This window comes from Lithobates pipiens, unplaced genomic scaffold (genome assembly GCF_037356315.1).
Source record: "Lithobates pipiens isolate NorthernLeopardFrog02 unplaced genomic scaffold, aLitPip1_a1.2 Scaffold_19, whole genome shotgun sequence".
NCBI classification, from domain to species: Eukaryota; Metazoa; Chordata; class Amphibia; order Anura; family Ranidae; genus Lithobates; species Lithobates pipiens.
The window spans coordinates 102,627,775-102,654,009 of NW_027507764.1; the positions used below are offsets into that span (position 1 = coordinate 102,627,775).

The 26,235-nt window shown below is 42.0% G+C and overlaps 1 protein-coding gene across 3 annotated transcripts in view; it reads right to left on the reverse strand.

Moving 5' to 3' along the window:
- The window catches only part of WDR37 (WD repeat domain 37), a 284,920-nt gene that overhangs the window by 100,409 nt on the left and 158,276 nt on the right, over nt 1-26,235 (reverse strand). For 2 of the 3 annotated variants that reach the window (XM_077491119.1, XM_077491118.1), the window contains exons 7-8: nt 22,293-22,376; nt 5,511-5,646 (exon numbers count right to left, since the gene is read on the reverse strand). In XM_077491119.1, the coding sequence (XP_077347245.1) occupies nt 5,511-5,646; nt 22,293-22,376 (220 nt within the window). The remainder of the gene's footprint in view (nt 1-5,510; nt 5,647-22,292; nt 22,377-26,235) is intronic. The other variant, XM_077491120.1, reaches the window with a different exon arrangement.

Sequence of the window (26,235 nt, forward strand, 5' to 3'; positions counted from 1 at the left end):
AAAAAAAAAAAGTATTTTACAGGTAAGCTGTTATAAAAAATCCTATTTTCTTTATCGTATATCCTGGGACACAGAGCCCAAGTTAATAACTTAATGGGACGTCCTATATCAATGCTAGTTGAGGAGAGGGAGAGACAACCCGCAGGGCACCCTCAGACTTGAGGACCTATACTGTTGCCTGCAGAAAACTGCGCCCGAAGGCGATATCCACTTGATAAAACTTGGTGAATGTATGCACTGAAGACCAAGTTGCGGCCTTACAGATCTGGGCCATAGAGGCCTGGTGACGCATTGCCCAAGAAACACTAAACACCCTGGTAGAGTGTGCTTTGACTTGTAAAGGGGGAATCTTACCCCTTAAATTATAACTTGCCGAATCCACTTAGCGACAGTGGATTTCAACGCTGCCTGTCCTTTCTTAGGACCCTCTGGGAGAATAAATAAGACATCAGTCTTTCTAATCTGAGCAGTTGTCTTTAAATCGTTTTTCACTGCTCTCGCCACACCAAGACAATGTAGTGACTTCTCTTCCCTGGAACATGGTTTTTGAAAAAACAATGGCAGGACAATATCTTGGTTCAGGTGAAAACCTGAAACCACTTTTGGCAAAAAGCCTGGATGAGGGCATAACACCACTCTGTCCTCATGAATAATCAAGTATGGCTCTTTACAAGAAAGAGCAGCCAATTCTGAAACCCTCCTTGCAGAGGATATAGCAACCAAAAATACCAACTTCCCTGTCAGAAGGACTAAGGGAATATGCCGCACCAGTTCAAATGGCTGTTTTTGTAACACTGACACAACTAAGTTCAAGTTGCAAGGGTTCAAAGAAGGTTTGACTGGCGGATTAAGCCGCATCACCCCTTGTATAAAACCCTGGACTAAAGAATGTGTAGCAAGCGGTCTTTGAAATAAGACCGATAAAGCTGAGACTTGACCCTTAATAGTACTCAAGGCCAACATTATCTCTAACCCCAATTGTAGAAAGGCAAGAATTCTGCCTATGATATATTGCCAAGGGTGCCAACCCTTGGATTCACACCAGGAAACATGAGCCCTCCAGACCCTATAATATATGGTTCTGGAAGCTGGTTTCCTTGCAACAATCAGGTTCAAGATAACTGACCCGGAAAGCCCACGTTTCTTCAGAATGTGGGTTTCAATAGCCAAGTCGTTAAATTTAGAGATCGTAAGGTAGGATGGAATATCAGCCCCTGTCAGAGTAGGTCTGGCCATAGAGGGAGGGACCATGGACCCTCCACTGCTATCTTTACGATTTCTGCATACCATGACCCTCTGGGCCATACTGGTGCTACCAGAATTACCAGCTTTCTTTCCAGCTTGATCCTGCAAAGAAGTCGAGGCAGCAATTGAATAGGGGGAAATGCATAGATCAGTGAGAACTAATCCCACGGGGTCACCAACGCATCTGTTCCACATGCGAGTGAAGCGCTTGTCCTGGACACAAAGTTCACTAACCTCATGTTGAATCTGGACGCTAGAAGATCTACATCCGGAGTCCCCCATCTTTGGCAAACAGCCCAAAAAATGTCAGGGTGAAGAGACCATTCCCCTAGGAATAACTGCTGGCGACTCAAGTAGTCCGCCTGCCAATTCTCTACTCCAGGAATGAAGACTGCTGAACATTCCTTTCTGCCCAAGTTAGAATATGGTTCACCTCTCTCTGCGCTGAGAGACTCTTGGTGCCCCCTTGGTGATTGATATAGGCCACAGCTGTGGCATCATCCAATTGGATCCTGAAAGGACAATCCCGTAACCTGGAAGTCCAGGCCTTTAGAGCTAGACGCACTGTGCGAATCTCTAGGATATTGATGGGCAAGGTTCTTTCAGCTCTTGTTCAATGTCCCTGGACAGTTGTCTTTTCTAATACTGCTCCCCAGCCTGAAAGGCTGGCATCTGTCCTTACCACTTTCCAGATAAATGGTATGAAAGATTTTCTTTTCAGCAGATTCTGGGTTAGTAACCACCAACTAAGGCATTGGGACACCTTTGGGGACAGCCGCATTGGCAAGTCTAAAGCTTGAATTGTTTTATTCCAAGTAGACAGGATACTGTTTTGCAACAGCCTTGAATGGAACTGGGCATAGGGAACTGCTTTGAATGAAGCTACCATGTTTCCTAGCAACCTCATGCAAAGGTGATTGGAGGGATTGCCTTTTGACCCGACAATCCGCAACAGCTCTCTTATGGACTTAATCTTTGCATGAGGCAAGTTCAAGTGAAGCAAGTTTAGGTTTAAGATAACAAATGGCTGCGTAGTGCTGGGAACCTATGTAGCTGTCTGTCTCTCTCAGTCTTGTCAATAACATAGGGACTGAGTGTCATGACAAAGTAGAGTTTAGACAGCTGTGTCTGAATACCAGACTCAACTATTGATTTTGTATTAATTTCTCTTTGGCGCTACAAAATAAGACAATATACACAGATTATAGTAGAGTGGGCTTAAAGGAACACAAAAGCCCTCAACTAAGACAACCTAACAAAATCGAAGTAGGTGTATGCAGGTTAAAATAAATGTCTCCAACATTAGGCTGCATCTTTACTCTAAACCAGCAGATGGCATAAATAGCAGCAGAAATATCTGATCATTTTATTTTGGGAATATTCACTTTGTGAAAATTAGTGAGGAAGTAAAAACGCAACTTTTTTGTTTTCATATATATTTTAAAGTTCACGCGTGCCAAGACTGAACCTTTAATCTGCATATTCTAAAATTGAACTTTAGCTTTACTTGCAGGTTTGCACAGCTGTATAAGCTCATCTCCTGTACCAATATTGTTTTTATAGCTTACTCAGATTTAACTGCACACAGTGATCTTCTCATCAGAAGTTGCAGCATGTCAGATAGAGCCTGCCTCATTATTTGGATGGAGGATGTCCAGCATTATCTAGCTCTTTCCTCCCCAATCATAATGTCCCTGGCCCTCACCTTTTCAAATATTAGACTTCAGTTCTTTCAATCATGGAAGCTCAGCATCATGTGTGGGCTTCACCTATGGTAGTTTGCATCGGAATGCCCATTTCTCCAGACTGATATCCAACCATCAAGGCATTTTAACACTTGTGTGATTCCTCCCAAGAGTCAGTTCACTGCTTGTATCAGCACTTAGAGCTCTTGATAGGAATACCTAGGCAGAGTTCTGAGACCAAAATAGGTCTTTTATGTGGCCTACTGGTATAAGAAATCCATACTTGCGGTTCCAGGTATGACACAGGTAATCAGGTAATTTTCACCTGGTTATTGTACCGATATAATGCTTCAACAAAAACGGGAAAAAATAAAAATAAAAAAATCATCCTAGCTCTGGCATTTTCTTTTAACCACTTGGGTACCGCGCTATTGCCGAATGACGGCATTAGCGCGGACCTAGATTTCCGGGACTACGTCTATTGACGTCGTCCCGGTTACGAGCGGCCTGCGCGCCCCCTGAGGGGCGCGCGCGGCGCGCTCTGTGATCGGCGAGTCTATGAGACTCGCCTGATCGCCGATCCATGCAAGGGGTCGATCCCGACCCCTTATCACGTGATCAGCTGTCAGCCAATGACAGCTGATCATGTGATAGAACGGAGCCGGTAATCGGCTATTATTCCTCCTCGCGCTGACAGCGCGAGGAGGAAAAAAAAAAGCCGATCACCGGCGGCCGTGATCGGGACATCAGTCCCGATCAGGGCCAGCAATGCAAGGCACCACATGCCACCTGCCAGTGCCCACCTGCCTCCCGCAGTGCCATCCTGAAGTATAACTAAAAGTAAAAGTAAGTGCCCCCCGTCTGTGCCCACAGTGCCACCCACAGTGCCACCCACAGTGCCACCCAATCTGCCTCAAAGGTGCTGCACCCCAGTGCCGCCCATCAGTGCCCAGCAGTGCCGCCCATCAGTGCCCAGCAGTGCCGCCCATCAGTGCCCAGCAGTGCCACCTATCAGAGCCACCTATCAGTGCCACCTATCAGTGCCCATCAGTCCCATCTATCTGTGGTACCTATCAGTGCCCATCCGTGCCACCCATCCGTGCCACTTATCCGTGCCACCCATCCGTGCCATCTTATCTGTGCCCATCTTTGCACATCAGTGCCGCCTTATCTGTGCCCATCGGTGCCGCCTTATCTGTGCCTATTAGTGCCGCCTTAACTATGCCTATCAGTGCCCACCAGTGCAGCCTATCAGTGCCCACCAATGCAGCCTATCAGTGCCCACCAATGCAGCCCATCAGTGCCCACCAATGCAGCCCATCAGTGCCCACCAATGCAGCCCATCAGTGCCCACCAATGCAGCCCATCAGTGCCCACCAATGCAGCCTATCAGTGCCGCCTTATCAGCGCACTTCAATGAAGGAGAAAAATGACCCGTTTGCAAAATTTTATAACAAACTATTAAAACATGATTTTTTTTTTTTTTTGCATCTTTTTTTGTTTGTTTAGCAAAAAATAAAACTCCGAGCTGTAACTAAATACCACCAAAAGAAAGCTCTATTTGTGGGAAAAAAATGATAAAAATTTCATTTGGGTACAGTGTTGTATGCCCGCGCAATTGTCATTCAAAGTGCATCAGCGCTGAAAGCTGAAAATTGGTCTGGGCAGGAGGGGGGTTTAAGTGCCCAGTAAGCAAGTGGTTAATTGTGCTTTTTGTGAGAGGCAGCAAGAAGCCTATACAGTAGTGTATGTTCATGAACAGACATGGTGCAGGATCAAGAGATTCCCAATAAAAGAGCATGGGATGAATTGATGCTATTAAACAATGCCTTAAAAATATTTGCATGTTTCTGTGTTTGCATCTCAAAACTTAATTTTCAAATATAATTTCCCTTCCCAACAGTTTATATTCGTCTTCTTTCTGCTTTCCTGGCATGCCATTCAGCAGCTAGGAAAAAGGGAAAGGGAACCTGTGTAAGTTCCCTAATGTTCTAGTCAGAGCTTATGCAGAGCCGAGGACCTTGTACACATCAAAATGTGACAATACCAAACTGGCAATCAAGCATCCGCACGGTTAGATGTGATCAAAGCAGTAAGTCACGTACTCCTTAACAAGTACCGGGTACTGGACAGACCTATGAGCTCCTGGGAAGGGGGCTTCAATGCCAACATGTTGCTTTACATTGCATTGAGAAAGCACAGATTTGCTTTAAAGTGGAAGTAAACTCCCCTATCGTTTTCAGCCAAGGAAGCTGCCATCTTTGCCTCTGTTTAACCTTCAACTGCTATGGTGCTGCACATGTGATTCGTTATGACACCAGCCATTGGATGGTTTAATAGTGCAGGTATCATTCCGGCATGCCTTTTTTTTTTTAACTGTTTAAATCGATGGGTTTACTTCCACTTTAAAGATATAAATAATATTTTGCTGAAAAATTAAAAGAATCACCCATCATGAAACTGTAAAAAAAAAAAAAAAAAAAATGTTCATTGTACATTCAGCTTGTTTAGATACAGGATATTGTGTCGTTGGCATGCTACATACTATGCAAAACGCATTATTAATGTAATTTACGCTACCAGCAGAAGCTGTGCCCAGAACCACTGGCTGTGTTCGTGTAACACCGACATCCCAAAGCCCATCTCTATGCCCAACATACTCCTTCACCAACTGGCAGATCGCCCGAGAGGTTGTAGTCTTGAAACTGGAAACAATCTAAAATACAAAAATAAAAATAAATAAAATCATAGAATTTGGAACAGACAAGACACTTTCAGCAAGCACAAAAAAAAAAAAAAAAATCTGTTAAACTGAGGAATGCAGTAAGTAATGCACAGTCTTGCAGCCAGTTTCCCTCTGGTTAGTAGGTAAATTGCAGCTCAGTACCCTCTTTCCTCTTAAGGAACCAAATCTATACATTCCACATTTAGGGAGACACTGTCAAGTAGTAGACATTAAAGTGACATACATATGTTACAAGTGACATACTGGTCTGTGGCTGGTAAATAGCTGGGGTTTTTAGTTACAATTTGTGAACTACTGACCAATCGAAATCTTTCTTCCAAATGACTAACCACGTACTGACAAAAACAACAACGTAGTCACAAGTAGAGGAGGGGATATCTCTTTAGGACTGTTGGGACTGCACAGGGAAAAATATGAGCAGCATCACGGTATGAAAATAAGTTCCTTCTAATGAAGATGTACCAGTTAAGGTGTTTTGAGCATTTATACAGATGCGCCACTAGAGGCTCCACGAGAAGCTTCCCAGGCAGTTTCAGCCACTAGGAGGCCTGAATGTAGCACATAAAACAACAAGATTATATCTTGCAATTGGCTTGACTACATCTTGAAATTCTATAAGAGAAAGTCCAGGGCAAACAGAAGTCTGGACACTGGCCTCAATCTGCTTTTCTATGACAACCACAGGACAAACAGGTCAGAGAATAACAAAATTATATTAGTCTTAGGTAAAAAGGACAAATAAGGCTACACACCTTTTTTGTTCACCCCGAGAACTGAATGAAAGGAATCTAACATATTCCCCCCATCCACTCTAAACAGTGCAGATGGACAAATCCCCTTGCTGGGCTATTGTATTCTGACAGTCCATGGTGGCAGTTGTCATAAATCCCAAACAAGTGCAACTGAATGAATGCAGTCACTGTTCAGCCAAAAATTTTCAGCAGGTTCCTTCAACAAATGTCAATTGAAGGATTGACTTCTGTCAACCCTAATACTGCTACCCATTAAGCAAATGCCATCTGGCTTATCAGGAACCAGCCAAAAATCGCTCAGTGTATGGCCAGAAAGGCCCAAGTTCCTCAGAGATGTAATTCTTCACAGCATGAGCTGAAGCCCATCGTGGAAGTCAGTTTATTTGTAACATATTGATCTTAACATGCAACAATAAAAAAAAAAAAAAAAAAAAAAAAAAAAAAAAAAAAAACGGGCTAAATAAGATCACAAATCTCCTTTGAAGCCACAGTTGATCAAACACTTACAGACTCAGAACCCTTCTCATTAATGGTGAAGACACTTCTTTTTGATGGGCACTTAATTCTGATAATACACAGAGGACAAGAGAAGCACATATAAAAGCCACACACATGCCATGATATAGCCCTTGTATGAGTGCATCTTTTATTTTTGGAGTCAGATATCTATTGGCCTTAAAAGTCTGAGAAACCCATTGACAAAATGTTTCCATTTCACCACTTGAATGTGCCAATTACAGTGGCTTCTGGGACTTCCACAATCTGTACCTCGATCTCCTTGTGTTTTGTAGAGTTTCCTGAAGACTCTAATGGAGAAGACACCTTCTAGAGAGGGAGAAAGGCAGAAAAGTTCCCATCTTATGGTTGAATGTCATGCTGGCTTTCTAAGGTCCAGTGGACTGCAGTGGCAAAATTACACCAATATACTTTAAAAATTTACATTGTTGCCACCACTACAACATAAAATGACAGACAAAGGATCCACTTTTTCAAAGGATTCTACAGTACATCAAACACTATCAGTAGATCAAACACTAAAATAGAATTCCAGCAGGATTGGCAGTGGCGATTGATGAGGTGGCAGAGAAAAACAAAATAAAATATTTCAGGGAAATCTCAAAAAAAGCTAATGTGTTACAAGTGTCACTCGCGCAAGGTATCAGAAGACAAATACAAATTGAGATAAAATGTTGAATAAAAAGAAAACCAAAATGTGCATGTGGGTAAAAGGAAAATACAAGAATTGTTCACTGCTAGGATGTTACAGCATTAATGGTAAAATTTACCCTTGTGCCAAATCCTACTGGTGTTTGCTGCACTTCCTAATAAAGATCTATTGTATACAGTAAAGTGCTGGTGTGCCGTATCTAGTTTTTTTATTTCCATATACTGATGGCTTTTTAATATGTTACATGAATTGATGCACATGTTGATATATGCGCAATTATTTGCTACAGCACACCAGCACTTTACTGTATACAATAGATATTTATTAGGAAGCAAAACAAACCAGTAGAGTTTGGCACTAGGGTAAATCTCAAAAAAGTTTGAATCTAAAATTTTTAAAAGAAAAAAGCATAACAAAAATTACTGTATAAAATGTAGCTGCCCTGAAATCTGTTCAAGCATCACATTTGTCACACGATACTTATTGCTTCTCAGAAAGACTCAAACTTACATACACAATGTAATATATCAGTAGGTCAGCTGTTATGTGGCCATAATTTATAGCCAACCTTTTGAAAAATAAAGGCTCAAAATTCAAACGCTGTGACTCACACCCAATGTTCAGTCATCAATCTTGACTTGAGCAGAAAAAGCTCAACCTGAAGCTAGAAGCAAAGCGCATAGAAGTGAAGAAAAAAAAAAATAACAGCTCATTGACATCAGCATGAAGCTTATGTCCTATTATACTTAAAGTGGAATTCCAGGTACTAACGAACCTTAAAATGGCTCCCACCCTCCTTATAACACCTATAATATGTACCCAGTAGAAGGAAGATTATTTTTTTTTTTTTTACTTGCTTATTCTCAGAGCACTTCGGTCTGGTCACATAATAGACTTCCAGCAACCGGCTTCAGAGGAGAAGAAAGAGTGCTGCCAACGGATGGACCATAGTAAGCCTATGGATGATGTCACCAACCAGGCATTCCATCCGATGCGGGAACTCGCTCCTCTCCCCTGAAAGTGGCCACTGGGGAGAGGATCACGTAACCATTTTGACATTGCTTCGGCACTGCAATGGTAAGGGGATGGATGGAGGCCCAACCTCCCCTTACTCGTCTCCATACCCAGGAAGGAGAAGTATCCAATCGCCTCCGTCGCTACTGACGGCTCCGGTAAGCAGCAGAGTGATCTCGTGGTGAATCTGCCACAGAGAAGACTTATCGGAAACCAGACCGCCCACCGAAGAAGATACCAGGGTTATGGCAGCTAGCAGCTGCCATAACAAAGATATCCGTCTTCAAAGTTAGGACGTACATTGGCGTGCGGCAGTCCAGAAGTGGTTAATTTTCCTGCCCCAAAATCTGCAAACTAAACAATGCTTCTGTGTGAATATATATACACACACGCATACATATTTTTAGATTGTAAGCTCTAACGAGCAGAGCCCTCTGATGCCTCTTGTACCAAATTGTAATGTAACTGTAATGTTTGCCCTCATGTTGTAAAGAGCTGAGCAAACTGTTGGTGCTATATAAAACCTGTATAATAATAATGCACTTTTTTTTTTTTAAGATCATAGCGAAGATCTAATTTCCATTCCCAAAACACTTCTAGAGGCATATGTCATTGGCTACAGAAGTATGTAGAAAGTAATGGTACATTTTGGTAGGGGGTGGACGTGTGTTTTAGCATTCAATTTGTTGACAGCCTGTCTTCACTTTCTCCCACTGGTTGAATAACTTGGTCTCTGGAGACAGATTGGAGAAGAGTTTTTGTTCATTGGCTATGTTCACATGTTATGCACCACTCAACACTCAGGCTATTTATAATCTTAATTTCTGACAATCGAAAGTGGTCTCTGTTAACAATGACAAAGCAATAAAGTGCTTCAAAGAGGTTGTAAACCTTGGAGGGGTGGGGGGGACCCTGCGAGACAAAGGCATAGGGAGCTAGTCTGCATCGCATACTAGCTCATTATGAAATACTTACCTTGGAACAATGCCCTGAAGCGGCATCGGCCCTCCTAAGTACATAGGTGCAAATACAAATTTTGCACTTCCGAGTTTGAAGAAGCATCATGGGTCTGTTGCTCATTACTGGAGGTCAAACTTCATATATAATCAGAATGGCTACAGTGGACTGGCACCCCAGATGATGTCTATGTAGACTAAATGCGTCGGTACGGGCTCCACTGCAGCTATACATACTTTTAAAGAGGTTTACTCTTCTCAAATGTGAGTTTTTTTACCTCATTAAATTTCTATTTGCCAATACAAGCCTGTTTGACTCATAGGACGTACGTCCTTTTGAGTTCAAACCATCAGCCTTCATCCTATTGGTGGCGGACTACTCACTTTTACATATTATCTCATCAAACGTTCACTATTTTTGGATGTCTCTATGTTGTGAACATTTGGTGTCTGTCCATTTAAGGAATATTCAGTCTCACTACATATTTCATTTCACCTACTGACTTTATGTTTATTTAAACAATTTTTTTTTCTTGATTTACTCATCAAATCACTGTGTTTCCATTTCACTAGAGTCTCGCATTGTTTTTACTAACCATTGTGTGACCCACTCAATGATCTTTATTCATTTAAAGGTTTTAGCGCTGCACTTTTTACATTTATTAATCCCAAGTACATGGCTGAAATCTTCCACCGGAGTTACTTCTGAGTTCGTGTCTCCGGCGCTGATTGGGCGGAGCCACAATTACATCACGAGTCCTCAAGAAACAGCACCAGCAGGCCGTTTCTTCAGTGTGCATGCTCTGACGTCGGCAGCAGAGCATATACTGAATATCGCCTACGCTGTGCAAATTTATGAGATATTCACAGTACCTATGGGTAACCTGTAGGTAAAAGGGGTGTAACAGATTTTACAACCACTTTAATTACAACCAGATTTACACATTTCACAAAGTAGCAGAGAGACCAATGTGCTGTAAAATGGAGAAATCAATCCAAGAGTTTTAGTGGGCTTTCAAAAAGCCCACCAATCCTGCAGGATAGAATTGAAGTTGATTGGGACAGGAGGCGGCGTTATAGAGTAAGCATTGGCTTATGTGGCTCCTGCTCTCCACAGCTGTTTGCTTCCTCCGGTGCCGGCTCCATCCACTCTGATGCTCTGGGATGGCGGGATGGCAACCCGGGATCTGGGCTTGCCAACCTAAAATCCCAGAGCAGGAGGTGGTGGGCCACATCAAAGGGCTCTGCAGGGCACTGGTTGAGCACCCCTGCTCTATGGAAAGCAGCAATGTAATAAGTGATATGACTCTGTTACTCATGGCAACTGATCACATATTCACCTCAGTGAAAGATTACATGGAACTTTAACTAGAAATTAAAAGGGGGCAACCAGGAAGGCTTTTATTGAAGAAGAGACAAACTATGGCTCCTGTGCACTAAAGGACTCTTGCCTGACTGTTAGCCTTAATGACTGTGTATAATATTGGCAGATGCCATGATGTATGATTTCCCATGCATGTACAGCAGATACATCACCCCAGCATAGCCAATCAAGATGGCTTATGATCCCAAAACCAAAAGAAAACTGGGCAAAGGATGTCCTCACCAGTGGAAAAGCTCTGGATGTCACATCGCTGGGGGGGTTGCAGCAATCTGAACACGGTTCTTAGTCATTTGAGAAAGCTACCATCTATTTTAGGCTTGCTTCTCTTTCATGAGAGAGAGAGATGCTCATTACACCAAAAAGAAAAATTAGAAGGTTTGAACAGTTCATATAACCACTCATTAAAATTGTGTGTTTCAATGGAAATGATTTTTCTTCTTTCCCACACTCTTTCCTGCCTTATATCCACTACATTCTTTGACCTCTCTCTCTGGCCATCCTACATATGTGACCTGCTGCATATTCTACTAGACATGAAGTTCTATATACAGGATGCTGTTCCTAAATGTAAGTCTTCCTTATTGGTCACCAACTTGAATACTTCTGAAATGTGATAAACTATTTTTGATCAACATTTAAAGTGTTGGACAAATGCCAGAATTATATACTGTAATCTATATTAGTACGGTCATGTCAACCTATGGTTGTACTTCAATTCCAAATCAATAAAACACTGTAACTGAAAAAAAAATGTAAAAGGTTCTTAAAATGCATTTGAACCCTCTGTAGCCTGGCTGCATAAACAGTAATAAATATGCTGCTCTTTGTGAATTTTTGGTTGATATAGTTCCTAAATGCTGGTTAAAAAATAAAGTGATGGCAGCAAGTTGGAGAGGCAGAACGCTGCTCTTACCAGCATTACCACATATATATTACTGCAAAGGCAGCCTGACTGTAGTAATAAATACAGAGTTTAATTTGGCTTTAATCTGCGGTCTCTGTAAATATCTGGGGTAATATTATTTAGCCTTCTTCAGATGTGAATTGTGTGGGTCTGCCTATAAATGCCTGGGCTGGCCATAACACTCTCATATTCTGGTTAATGTGAACCAATCAGATTCAAAATTCCAAGGCATGTCTGGATCTGACTTGTGGCTATGAGGAACATCCTAGTACTAATATTAAAATAAAAAGGGCTTTCTGTTTTAGAAAAATCACCAAGATCTTACAGTGTTTGCGAATGCCTCCAGTATTTTTCAAACAGGTATGAAAAAGGGGTTACCACTGCATTACCAACAAAAGGGCATAGGGTGGATTGGTACATTAGGACAATGGCTAGATAAAAGACTGAAGCCTGAGTATGTAGAATGTGCGTCCTTAATTGTCACTTTTTTTAATCCGATGTACAGTGGAACCTTGGATTACGAGCATAAGCCGTTCCGGGAGAATGCTAGTAATCCAAAGCACTCGCATATCAAAGCGAGTTTCCCCAAGTCAATGGAAACAAAGATAATTTGTTGAACGTTGACTTCTATGGTATGCAGTACCACATGTGGCCAGAGGTGGGGGGGTGCTGAAGACCGCTCGGAAATACTCGGGAACTGAGTATTTCTGAGTGCATCCAAGTGGCTCCGAACAGCTCTGAGTGTCACTAGCGCCCCCCACCTCTGGCACTGCATACTGCAGAGGCTTGAATCCTGCTCGTTTTGCAAGACAACACTCACAAACCGAGTCAGGGTTTAAAAAATAATAATTGCTCATATTGTGAAACGCTCGTTAACTGCGTTACTCGCAATCCGAGAGATTACTGTAACTTTATAGTAGGGTCCAGATAAAAAAAAAAAAAAAAAAAAAAAAGTTAAACCTCTCGATATATTAAAATACTATCTTTACCACTTGCCTTGTATTTACTCCTTACATCACACTGAAAGTTTGTTATACCTTTTATGATATCAGATTGCTGTAATTTAACAAATTCTGTTCTGCACAGCTAATCTACATTCACATATGCAAAACAGCTTCAACTATAAAATTAAATATCAATAAAAGTACCGGTATATGCTGAACATGTGTTGCTGAGACCTAGCAATACTCGCAAGGTAAGATCTTTGCATGACTTTACCTTCTGTTGGTAGAAATATCAGTTTCCACATTTGTTCCCCAGCATAGGCAAAACTGGCCTACATCTCATTCACAAAAATTTTGCTAGGACTGTAGATGGTGTGGGGGAATTAACACAACCATGAATATTAGGAGAGCTGTACTCAGTAATGCTGGGTGGAGATAACCAGACCCAAGTATATTTAGTACAAAGGCTACAGATTACCATAAATAACATAAAAGTCTGGACAAACAGAGAAGACTCTGCTTCGCAACATCGACAAATGTTGCTACTGAGTCTATTGTATCTTGAAACAGCTCATAAAATAATAGAGAAAAATTCCAGGCATTGGCACTTTAAACATTGGTCCAGTTGAGACCAATGTAACTATGCATAGCGGGAAATATAAGTATTGAACATGTCACCATTTTTCTAGGTACCAAATTTATCCGTGTATAACACGCGCCGGCGTATAACACGCACCCCAAGTTTAGGAGGGAATTTAAAAGAAAAAAAAAAAAAACTTTTAGGAGGGAAGAAAAAAAAAAAAAAAAACTTACATTTAAATGCCCATCAATGCAGCCTTATCAGTGTCATTTGCAGCCTTGCATTGCAGCCTTGTCAGTCGTATGCAGCTTTGCATTTGCAGCCTTGTCAGTCATTTGCTTTCGGGTATTTTCGGCCGTCCTTGGCTATTTTCGGCTTTCTGAAAGCAGCCGAGAACGGCCAAGTGCGGCCGAAGATAGCCAAGTGCGGCCGAAAATACATGGAAGCCGCAGAGAATGGCAGAAAATTAGCAACAGCGGGGGAATCGGCGTATAACACGCACCCCCTATTTTCCCCTGATTTTAGGGGGAAAAATTGAGCGTTATACGCCGATAAATACGGTATATATATATTTCCACGGGGGCTATTGACATGAAATGTTCACCACATGTCAGTAACAACCCATGTAAACCACACATACAAATAAACCAGGAAAAGTATTAAACACACTAATTGAAATGTATTTAATACTTTGTACAAAATCCTTTGTTGGTAATGACAGCTTTAAGATGTATCCTGTATGGAGAAGCTAATCGCATGCATTGTTCAGGTGTGATTTTGGCCCTCTCTTCCGCACAGTCCTCAAATTTTGAAGGTCCCGTGGGCCTCTTCTATGAACGATGATTCTTTCCATAGATTTTCTATTGGATTCAAGTCAGATGATTGGCTGGGCCATTCTAGCCTAGCAACTTTATTTTCTTTCTTTGAAAACCAATTTAGAGTTTCCTTGGCTTTGTGTTTGGGATCATTGTCTTGCGCAACTGTTTACCCTTGTTTCATCTTCATCATCCAGGTAGATGGCAGCAGATTTTTATCAAGAATGTCTTAGTACAGTACATACTTCCATCCATCCTTCCATGACAAGAAGTTTGCAAGTACCGTCTGCTAAAAAAACCAACCCCCCACCATGCTGTTTCCACCGCCAAACTTCACTGTTTGCATGGGGGTGTTTTTGGGGTGATGTGCAGTGCCATTTGACTTCAAAACATGGTGTTTATTATGGCATCTAAAGACTTCAATTTTGGTCTATCTGACCAGACTATATTCTCCCAGTATTTCACAGCCTTGAATGTGCGTAAAACTTTAAATGAGCTTCAAGATGCTTTTTCTTCAGCAATGGAGTCTTGTGTGGTGCACATGCATAGAGGCCATGGTGGTTGAGTGCATTACTTATTGTTTTCTTTGAAACAATTGTACCTGCTAATTCCAGGTCTTTCTGAAGCTCTCTAACAAGTGGTCCCTGGCTTTTGGAAAACTTCTAATAATTCTTTTCACTCCTCTGTCAGAATTATTGTGAGAAGAACCTGGCCGTGATGATGGTGAAATTATGTTCATTCCACTTCCGAATTATGGCCCAAACAGTGCTCACTGGAACATTTAGAAGTTTAGAAATACATCTGTAACCATCAGTATGTTCTGCAACAATAAGGTTGCAAAGGTCTTGAGAGAGCGCTTTGCTTTTATCAATAACGAGGTTTTTTTGTGTGACACCTTGGTAATGAAACATCTTTTTATAGGCCATCAGTTGAGACTAAACCAGCTGATATTAATTTGCACTGATAAGGGGCAGGATTGCTTTCTAATTACTGATAGATTGCAGCTGGTGTCTTGGCTTTCAATGCCTTTTTGCACCTCCCTTTCTTCACGTGTTCATTACTTTTTCCATTTTATTACATTACACATAACCTAATTTCAGAACTTATTTGTTTTGATTTCAGTTTTTGGCATGTATGGATTGCATTGGTTATGGCAATAGCACCTTTAGAAATATATTTACCTAGAAAAATGGCGACGTGTTCAATACTTATTTTACCTGCTGTACATATCACACCTGGCCAATGCAGCTGGAAATCGCTGAGGTAGATGCCGCTACTCCAGTCATCTACACTAGCTTCAGGGTCCTGTGCTGAGCCACTGCCCTGCTGCATTGTCAACCCAGAAGGTCGGCCATCAGCACAGGTGCATACATGTTCCAGGATGGTGACAAACTATTAAAGAGGAAGTAAACCCTGATAGGTTTACTTCCTCTTTGATTCCCTGCAAAGGTAAAGCATAATGGGCTACTATGCATCGCATCGTAGTCCATTATGTGTCACTTACCTGACACAGGAGCCAGCAAAGTCACTGCTCTCCCCTTGGGTACGAAGCCTCCATCTTCTTGGTGGGTCTCGCTGCTCCGGCGCTGTCATTCGACGGAGGCGCGATGACGTAACTCCCGCGCATGCGCACGGGAGCCGCCACTCTCCACACATCGCTGTTAACAGCGGCGCGCTCAGTGCGCCTGCGCACCGCTGTCTACGGTGCATGCGCCGTAGACAGTGGTTTCTGTCTTTTGGCAAATATCTCCTAAACCGTGTAGGTTTAGGAGATATTTCTTGGACCTACAGCTTAATCTAGGCTTACCTGTAGGTCAAAGTGGTTTGTAAGGGTTTACAACCACTTTAAAGACAGAGGGTCGGCATGACACAAAGCAACTAGCATTTTCCAAATGGCGACCTCTGTATTCCCCTGAGCACAGCTTTGCTGTAGCACTTTCATGTGCCCAGCTCCTTCTATAAACCAAGTGATAGGCCAGCTATTAGACTTTATTAGCACCTATTAGCGATAACATTTGGAGGAGGAGTAGTCCCTTTACACAAGAACAGACTTACTACTTCTAGACTAGGGCTCTAGCAATTAGAAAACAGGAAAGCATGATAGGTATTCAACAATTACAGTGCAACGTTCTGTGGTCAACAAAAATATAAAATAGCATCTGCAGAGTTCTCAAGGTAGTTTATCAAAATCTGGAAAAGAATAACGAAAACTTATACATGAAGTAGTAACAATAAAATAAGTGAGTTGTCTTTTGTGCAGCAGGTTCACTTGCACAACATAGAACAACGAATATTTAGACGACCTTGATTGGGACAGTAAAATCTAAATATATAGAACAGGTTGTCATGCTCATGACATTTGCAGCTAACAGATGTCTGTCTCTGGAGGGAGTGCATGACCGTGGAATGTCTGCTCAGTGCAAATGCTTTGGGTAACAGATCTCTATTTTTAACATGACAGAGAAGTCCTCCAACCCCACAAATAGTCAGTGAAGGGAAGCTATATGCCACAAGAACCACTAAATAACAAATGCTACAGACGAGGAACAACTTTGTACTCAAGAGTTAAGTACACAAGAGGACAACTTTTTTCAAACGCAATGCTGAACACAGCTGTTAACAAATCCATTACAAGTTAATCTACAAATAATGCGTACAATGCATTAACAGTTAGTAATCAAATTGCACAAAATGGAAAAAGCAATGCTGTTTTTGTTAGGCATCATATCTTTCAACTGCATTTAAAATGAACCTAGAACAAATACAAAAATATTAAATAAACGCAACCCCCAAAGAGGTTTTCAGGTACCCAGGAGCCCTGGTAAGTATACATTCAATTTTCAACCGAGTACCAAGTCCAAACTCTGGCAAGCACCCCTCTTCCGAGCATCCTGCAGAGGTCCAAATTAGAGATAACAACTAAACATGTCATTGCACTTGATGATGTGGTTTTTAGGGGCTTCTACTGTTATGTTCATGCCAGGTTCACTTTTATATGGCTACCTGGTTGTCTTACTAAAACTTCTCAACCTTAGGATTTTTTTTAAAACATTTTTTCCAATAAATCTCATTTGTCCTTATTGTGCCATTTCTTTTTCTGGTATACATAATGGGTTTCTCTGCTTCTTTTTTTTTTCATCCTTCCTCTTGTGGTCGTTTGCACACTTCTAAAATACAAGCTTTCAAAATGTTTCCGCATTTTTTTTTTTAAATCTGCTAAATATAAAAAATAGTGCAGAAACTTTTTGAAGACCTCTCATGTAATGTGAGTTGCATAAATTATAGTCGCTTACCTTTTAACTACTCTGCAATAAACAAATTTGGTCATGACAGCCAGGTCACATGGTTAAAAGCCTAGGTCAGCAGCTATGGTGTGCATTCGGGACAGTGAGCAGTGTTCCAGTCATTGAAAAATATTGGCTGAAATATGGCTCACTAATGGAAATAAAATGGGGCTGCAACGTGTGCATACTAAGTAGACCGGGACATTTTAAGGAGAAAGGTTGTGCGGCACTAGGCAATGCCCCACAGTGAAGATCGCTAGCACCCCGAACTCAAGGAGAAAAGTGCCAAGTCCCAGTATGGGCAGTCAGAAGCTGACTGGCTATGGTACAAACTGGAGTTCCCAGTGAAGAAAGATCCTGTCATATCAAATCAGCATAATGTCCAGCAGGTGATTTGGCCTTATTTGTACGGCAACTCCAGAGATGAAAGATTTGCGCACACATTGTCACTTTCTGCCTTTGATACTCTTTAACAAAGCGACTGCAGACTGAGCAGAAACCATTCTGCATTGCACAAATGTTCAAAAGGCAACTTAATTCAAAATCCAACCAGCCATAACTATTGGGCCAAGTTGAGTCAAGCCTGACAGGTTCCGCCGTTTTTTTTTTTTTTTTAAAAGCCAGCAGCTACAAATACAGCAGCTGCTGACTTTTAAAATAAGGACACTTACCCGCCCAGGGCGCCCACGATGTCGGCACCTGAAGCCGATCTCTCGATCGTCTCTCGGGTGCTGCTGCCACCATCTTGGGTATGGGAATTAGGAAGTGGAGCCTTTCGGCTTCATTTCCCAGTTCCCTACTGCGCATGCGCGAGTCGCGCTGCGCAATAAGGATGGACCCGCTGCCTCTGGGATCTGTGCGTTTCCCAGCAGGCAGCGGGGGACTTTCGGAAAGGGGCGTAGATCTATGCCCCTTTCCGCAGAGAGCTATCCCGGAAGTGGGTGCAGATACCTGTACTGTACAGGTACCTGCACCCCCCTCCCCCCTGAAAGGTGCCAATTGTGGCGCCGGAGGGGGGGGGGAGGATTCCAATGAGCGAAAGGTCCACTTTAGGGTGGACCTCCGCTTTAAGCACATCTGAGACTTGTCTTCTTTTCCCCTGTTTGAGTGTCTGGTTCCCCTAGAGCGGAACTGTAGGCCTAAACTGGATCTGTGACACATGGAGCAGTGGTATCTTAAAACTTACAGTACTTATCAAGCCTTTTTTCAACAACCTCAACTGCTTCTTTCTATTCTACGATTATTTTACTAGTCTTCTTCCTCTGCAAGAGTTCAAAACTTAATTCAGGGATGAATAAGTTTGTCACTTTCTCCAGCAAGTACTTATCTTGTCTGCCGCTACCAATTAGGTTTCTGCCTGTGCATACACAAGACTGCAATATCAGCATCATAATTGGGACAGACAGTGAACCAGGAAGCAGAAGATGGAGAAATCTAGGGGGCACTGCACTACAATAGCACACTTAAAAGAAAAAAAATAAGCTTACCTTTCACTGCTCCCTGGCAGCTGTACATATTCCACAATTCTGTGTGTGTGGAATTCCTGCTCCCTGCTGCACACAATGCCTCTTGCCCCCTCATCACTACAGGACATGTGAGCCAACAGGAGGAACTACAGTGAGCAGAGGGGGCAACAGGAATTTGACCCATTCCAACCGCAATGTCAGGAAAGGGTCCATCCGCTGGTAAGATCTATCATTTGGCGTGCAGTACTGAGGTCCACCAGCAGGTGTTTCCTGGCAGTTTGGAACATCAGGAGAGCCTTTCCCTGTTGGCATTATGTCATTGTTGGGCCGCACTACTGGCATCCACCAGCGGATGGATCCTGGCAGTATGAAGCAAACAAGACTTCCTGTGCTCAGGTGTTACGTGAGGATAATTACTGGCAGTCTAAAATACCCGGCAAGCCCTCACATGCTTACCTTGGTATCTCTCTCCCTTCTCCCTGACCTCGCTGCCTGTAATCCTGACCTTGAACCTACATCTGACGTGACCCGATCTCATCCAATCCCTATCCCGAGCCCACCCTGGACCTGTCCCTCCCGTTACCCGATTACCTTGGATCCCTGCTGCCTATCAATCCATCCTCTCCCTGTCCTGTTGGTTTCCCGATCTTGCCCATCTGCTGATCTCCCTGTGTATGACCCCGTCCTGGATTTTGTTTACGATTCCGGTATTCCCATTTATTATATATACCATTTGTCGTTTGTGGGTCTTGTGGTTGGTTGTGCACCGTTTGTATTCACTTACCTGTCACCTATTTTAATAATCACCATATCATTCATTTACTTACTTGCATTTTTGGTTTATTCTGTGCAGGCCACACAGTCTGGTCTACTAATTCTCTGACAGGCAATAAGGGCAGGGGAGCAATGCAGTGGTGGCATTTGAGCACAAGGGCCACCATAAAGGTAAGCAGATTCCCTTGTTGTTTTAGCAAGTATATGGTTTTATAAAAGTGGGCCTGTGCTGATAGGGTTACTTTAAATCTGAATTATAGGAAGAATTTATTTTTATTTTTTTAAATGCAACTAGTGCAAGTACTTGAACATGATATGTAAGCAGAATTTTGCAAATCCTTATACAGCAGCATATAGATCAGGAGAGGAAGGGTCAAAACAGGCATGCCGGCCCTTAAAAGGCAGGAAGGTTGAATGGGAATCCTTCTCGCAGTGCTCAGAGGGGAAGAGAGGAGAGCAGGTGATCGAATCATCAGAGTGCGAGGAAGATCACTAGCAGCTTTCATTTCAATAGCAGAGTGTTCCCCCACACTCGCTATCACACACAAACCCAGCCTACCCCCCGCCCCGGACTTTGAAAGATCATCTGTGATGAGTATCAAAGTTCCCTGACAGGGGGCGGGGCTGTGACTCAGAGAACACACTGCTATTGAAATGAGAGCTGTTCCAGTGTTGTCCCTCAGCGCTCTGATCATCCAGCCGCCAATCTTTCTCTCCTCTCTTCTCCTGCATGGTGGACCCTGGGAGGAGCTCGTTGGTGGACACAGGGAGGACCACGTTGGTGGACACAGTTGAAGCAGCATTGTTGGGCACCGATAAAGTTGTTAATATTTATTTTTAGAACTTAATTCTGCATAAAACAAGTGTCATTTCATGAGATACTTATGAGGACGTGTTTACGGAGGGAATTAGGGGCGGGCAGGGTAGGGGTTGGGTGGGGCAACTGGTGGAGAGTAACCCTTGAGGCCTGGCTAGTAGCTTTGAGCCTTGAGGTATGCCATATGTAAATTTGTTCACAAGGAACATGCTGATAGGAGTAATAATACAAATAGTAATACTAAACCAATAAAAAAACAAAGGCACCACCCTCCAAAAAAGGCCAGGGAGATCCAGCTGCAGGATACAAGCATTAGCAAACTGATCCCTTCATTTACTACTAGTATATATAATCAATACCGGAGTCTATGGAAAATAAATATTAAACTGATGGATTAACCAACTCACCTGTGCCCACCTAAAATTAATTATAAACTTTCTGCATAGTGAGATTAAAATACTGGCATTTTCTTAGTAAAGGTTTTGAAAGAAAAGCACTTGATCCGTGACACCTGAAGCTACATATAATCTGGCGAAATGATTTTATACTGCTGTTTTCTACAATGATAGAAAAGAGTTCACAGAACAAAAAAATTGAAATGAAAAAAACAAACATACTGCAACTCAACTGGAAGGTTTGAAATGTTTATTAGTTGGAACTCATCCAGATTTTAGCCTCCTTTTTCCATTAGACCTAGTATAATCCTTGCTAAAACAAAGAGCCAAGAAGCTATTACTCAGGAAGCCTGAAAATGATGGTGATACATTTTACAATTAACTATTGTATAAACATCCATGGTTGGTGGAAGATAAGTGAATTAATTAGGTTTGGCTTGACAGGCATTCTGTATTATAGGACACCAAATAATACAAATCATAAGCACCGTCTTCCTGTGCTCTCCCATCTTCTGTTTTAAAGTTCTGACCGAGCAGCAGGCAATTAGTGCCTCCCTAGGTGTTATGCATATCAGCAAAGAGGTCTATAAAACCAATGGAGAGAGAAGAAAGTATAGACTGAAAGGCAGTGGCAAGAGCTACGGGAAAATCAGGAAATTTAACAGTAGAACATGGAAGAGCGTAATGTAAAACGCATCCTAAGACCTACTCATCTGTGCTTACTTTAACAGAACATTGAAAAAATGATTAACATTCGTTCAAATGGGAAGCGTGTTTTTTCTATCCAAAGGAGTACTCCCAGCTCATGTCTAGAAGTCTGCTGCTGTTGACATCCACTGATAATTTCCACCATAGGACAGCTAACAGTTGACAAGCAGAAAAGACCAATAAATAGCTTTTCAATGGCTGCCAGTTCTCCTCAATCCTAGGCCACCGAGAAAGAATGCCAATTGTGAATATACAATTGTGATATCCTATGTAACTAGCTTAAGATAGCTCCTTGATAGAGCACCAAAACGTAGTCTAGAACAGATATAAAACACACAGACATATGCTGTTATTGGTTAATTCTCAACATGTCAATTACCTTCCCGCAAATTGAGATGAACATATTGCACACTGGGCACAGTCATAGGACTGGACAAATTGCTGGTAGAAAGGGTCAGTTGATAGATATGATATCTCTAAAAAAAAGCAATCTCAGGTAACACAGGTACTGAGCAATTTAGTTGGAATTAGGTTCTACCAAGCAGGAATTTAGCAACATTTAAGGGACAGGGTAAAAAAAAATAAAAAATGAATGGCTCTGAGAATGCTCATTCAGGTCAACACCCACACATGCACACTGGCACACAGAAGTTACCCAGGAGTCTCCACCCCATAATTCCCAGCTCCGCCCTCTGGAGATGCGAGATCGATGTGCCTTGTCTGTGAAATAATGTAAGCGCTACAGCAAGACCAAGAGAACAAATATTTAGCATTTCCATATTTGACCTTTAAAAGCAGAGACCCCCAAGAATAAATCTTAAAAGGAAGGTATGTCTTGAACAAGAAACAGAATGGAGTTATGCCCATGCAGATAACTATACAATCTCTTTGTACATCTTGTAGCTATGCATCCAAGGAAATGATATTGACTGATATGACATCTGAAAACATGCCTAGAAAAAAAATATATATCATAATTTCGTAACTTATTTTTATTTTTATTTTTTTTAAACAAAAAAGGGACAAGACCCCACCCCACAAAGCTCCCTTTACAAGCAAAAGTAGAAACCTTTCATATTATATATAACCATGCTCTACAGAATGAAGACTGATCATTTAAATGCAATTCATTGTCCAATACTTTTGTGACGTAAATCATTTAAAACACAGCCCTCTGTGTTGTACATATACAAAATTGTGCTTCACCTTCACTTTCCTGTAAGAAACAGACTGCAGGCAACAGTAATCCTGTATTTGGGTGTTCATCATAACGGCTAGTTTACACTTGCTTCAAAACATGGCTTCGGACAGGCTTTGTTAAAACTCTCTCAACACCAGTCAAAGCTCCTGTCACTAAATAAAATGGTTAGCTTACAGTCCTGCTTAAGCCTTGCTTTTGCTTGGTGCTTCCGTGAGGCTTTGGTGGAGCTTCCATGAGGCATCAGTGGAGATTTAAGAGGAAGCTCTCCTCTCCCCCTCCCATCTTCTGGGACATCTCACAGGTCCCAGAAGATTGCCTGGCCATTCAGGTCGCGCATGAACAGCATGCACCCGGCTGTGAAGCCACAAGCTGTTAAAGCTGGGTGCCCACACTAGTGATGACTGTGCCTTTGAGAGGCAGGAGGGCCACATCGCTGGATCATGGGACAGGTGAATGTGTGTTTATTAACAGTTAGTAGCTACACTTTTTGTAGCTAGTGACTTAATAAAACACAGAAATGGCTGCAACTCCACTTTAACCGCTTGCCGACTGCCGCACGAACATTTACGTTGGCAGAATGGCACGGACATAAATTTACCACCGTGCGATGGCGTGCTTGCGACCCTGCCGCGAGATCCAGGAGTGTGATCGTGGGTCTCACAGACTCAGTGTCCATGGGGATACCCCCAATCGTCTCACGGAGAGGAAGAATGGGGAAATGCTGATGTAAACAAGCATTTCCCAATTTTGCCTAGTGACAGGAAACCGATCACAGCTCCCTGTGATTGGGAGCGGTGATCAGTGTCGTGACACACGTAGCCCCTCCCCCCTACAGTTAGAATCACTCCCTAGGACACACTTAACCCCTGCAATGCCCCCTCCTGGTTAACTCCTTCACTGCCAGTCACATTTACACAGCAATCAATGCATTTTTAAATCGCACTAATCGCTGTATAAATGTGAATGGTCCCAAAATAGAGGCAAAAGTGTCCTATCTGTCCGCCATGTTGCAGTTGATAAAAAAAATCACTGATCACCGCCATTACTAGCAAAAATAAATTAACAAAAATGCCATAAAACTATCCCCTATTTTGTAGACACTATAACTTTTGTGCAAACTAATCAATAAGCGCTTATTGCGTTTTTTTTTACCAAAAATATTAGAATTCGTATCAACCTAAACTAAGGAAACAAAAAATGTTTTTAGATTTTTTTGGGGGATATTTATTATAGCAAAAAGTAAAAAATATAGTTTTTTTTCTTCAAAATTGTGTCTTTTTTTGTTTATAGCGCAAAAAAATATATAAAAAATAAAAATAAAAAACCTAGGAGGTGATCAAATACCACCAAAAGAAAGCTTTATTTGTGGGGAAAAAAGGACGTCAATTTTGTTAGGGAATCACGTCGCACGACTGCACAATTGTCAGTTAAAGCGACACAGTGCTGGTTCGTGAAAAGTGCTCTGGTCTTTGGCCAGCCAAATGGTCCGGGACTTAAGTGGTTAAGCAGTGCTGCTTAACAGATCTAGAATAGGAACCGATGGTCTCAGGAGCTCTGAGGCTGTATCTTCACCATTACATTACATAGAGAATTCACAAGAAAATTGTGGAAATTCTGTTTTTCCTAAAAACGTCCTATGATAATCTTTATTAAGCTCATAAATGAAGTGAAAGATAAATAAACGGTCAATGTAAATGCAGTCTCAGTCCACTAAGACACTACTACGATTCAAAGTGAGATAAATTGGGTTACCTGTGACATCTTGAGGACATGAAAATGTATTCAGGTAAAAGCTTGTATTTTCTTTAATATTCGCTATATGGCCTCAAGGTCGTAACACTGCCATAAAAATGTACTGATCAGGAACATAAGTTCCTGTATAATGATCAGTACATAGAATGCGTAAAAATTGTGCTGTGAATAGGGCCTCAAAAAAAAAAAAAAAAATAGAAAAGGGCGAAAAGTGGAATTGATAGGTACAGGGTTCAGATTCAGATATCAGTCTCTTTTAGTCTAGTTTTCTTAAGGCCGGCCATACACAGAGCAAATTTATTTGGTTGCAGGAAAGAAATTTGCTTGATTCCCCCATCCACACAGACAGTGTTGATAAAAGGAATCCCTCCTATTGGGCCATTATCTTCTCCCATCGGCAGGAAAAGACAGCGATAATTGCAAGTGGCTATAGCAACTGCTAGCGATAATCACAGGCAAAACCTGGCATGCTGGTTGTACCCAAGTTGATTGATCAGCCTGTCCATACATGATTTGAATCTGAAATGTATATCTACATTTAAACCCAGATTTAAACCTTGGGGGGGGCCCCGTGCTTATACACAAAGTTGGTTTACATTCTCAGTGACAGTCACACATTTTTAAATGCATGACACAATGGCAATCTGAGGTCACACATGTCCACACACACGTAGACATAGTTCTCTATGTGTGGTTTGCTTGACCCGCCAAAATTCATTTATAAATGATACAATGTACCAGTCCAGAGTTTTACAAATGATGGCCAGCAAAATATTACTTCCCAAGATACATTTAATAAAAGAAAGCAAGTGTATATATCTTTTTCATATTGTTTTATAATTGTTTGTATAAAGGGGGGCCTCCCCCCCCCCCCTTATAAAATTAGGCCTTATTTCAACCTATACATTTCTTAAATAGACCCTGTCAATACAGGATCAAAAGTAAAATAACCCAATAAAACAAGATTCTATACAATTACCTTTTATAGCAGCCTTTGTGTTGAAACTGTTATGTTGGGGATCCCCAGCTGCTGCAGACATGCAACACTTTCAGGTGTGGCAAATATCAGATTTGTGGGTTCTCCCGCTGGCTTATACATAACTCCAGGATTTAAGAACCAGCAAGTGAAATCACTGGGTGCAGTGGGGAGCTTGCATTCAACACATCTGGAAGTGTTGAATATCTCCTACACTCGACCATAAACAATGTGTTTCGAACTCAAGGGCACCGGAAAGGTAAGTATATAGCCTCTTTTACCGGCTGGAGCTTATTTGCTATAGTAGTTACAGGTTCATTTTAAGAACTAAAATTATGACTGTGGCATCAGACAGAAGTTTTCTAAAAAGTGTTTCAGACTGCAGAGACCCAAAGAACCAACATGTTTATGAAGGTTTACATTTATCTGGATCGTGGTTGAAGTCAGGGGTGCCCAACCAGTGGCCCTGGGGCCACATGTGGCCCGCGGAGCCCTCCGATGTGGCCCACGACCTCCTGCTCTGGAATGGCTGGTTGGCAGGCCTGGATCACCGATCAGTCATCTTAGAGACTCAGTGTTGTGAATGAAACCAGCGGTGGAGAAAGTAAGCGGCTGTGGTGCAGAGCCGCATAAAGCAATGCTTCCTGTATAGCGCTGACTCCTGTCACA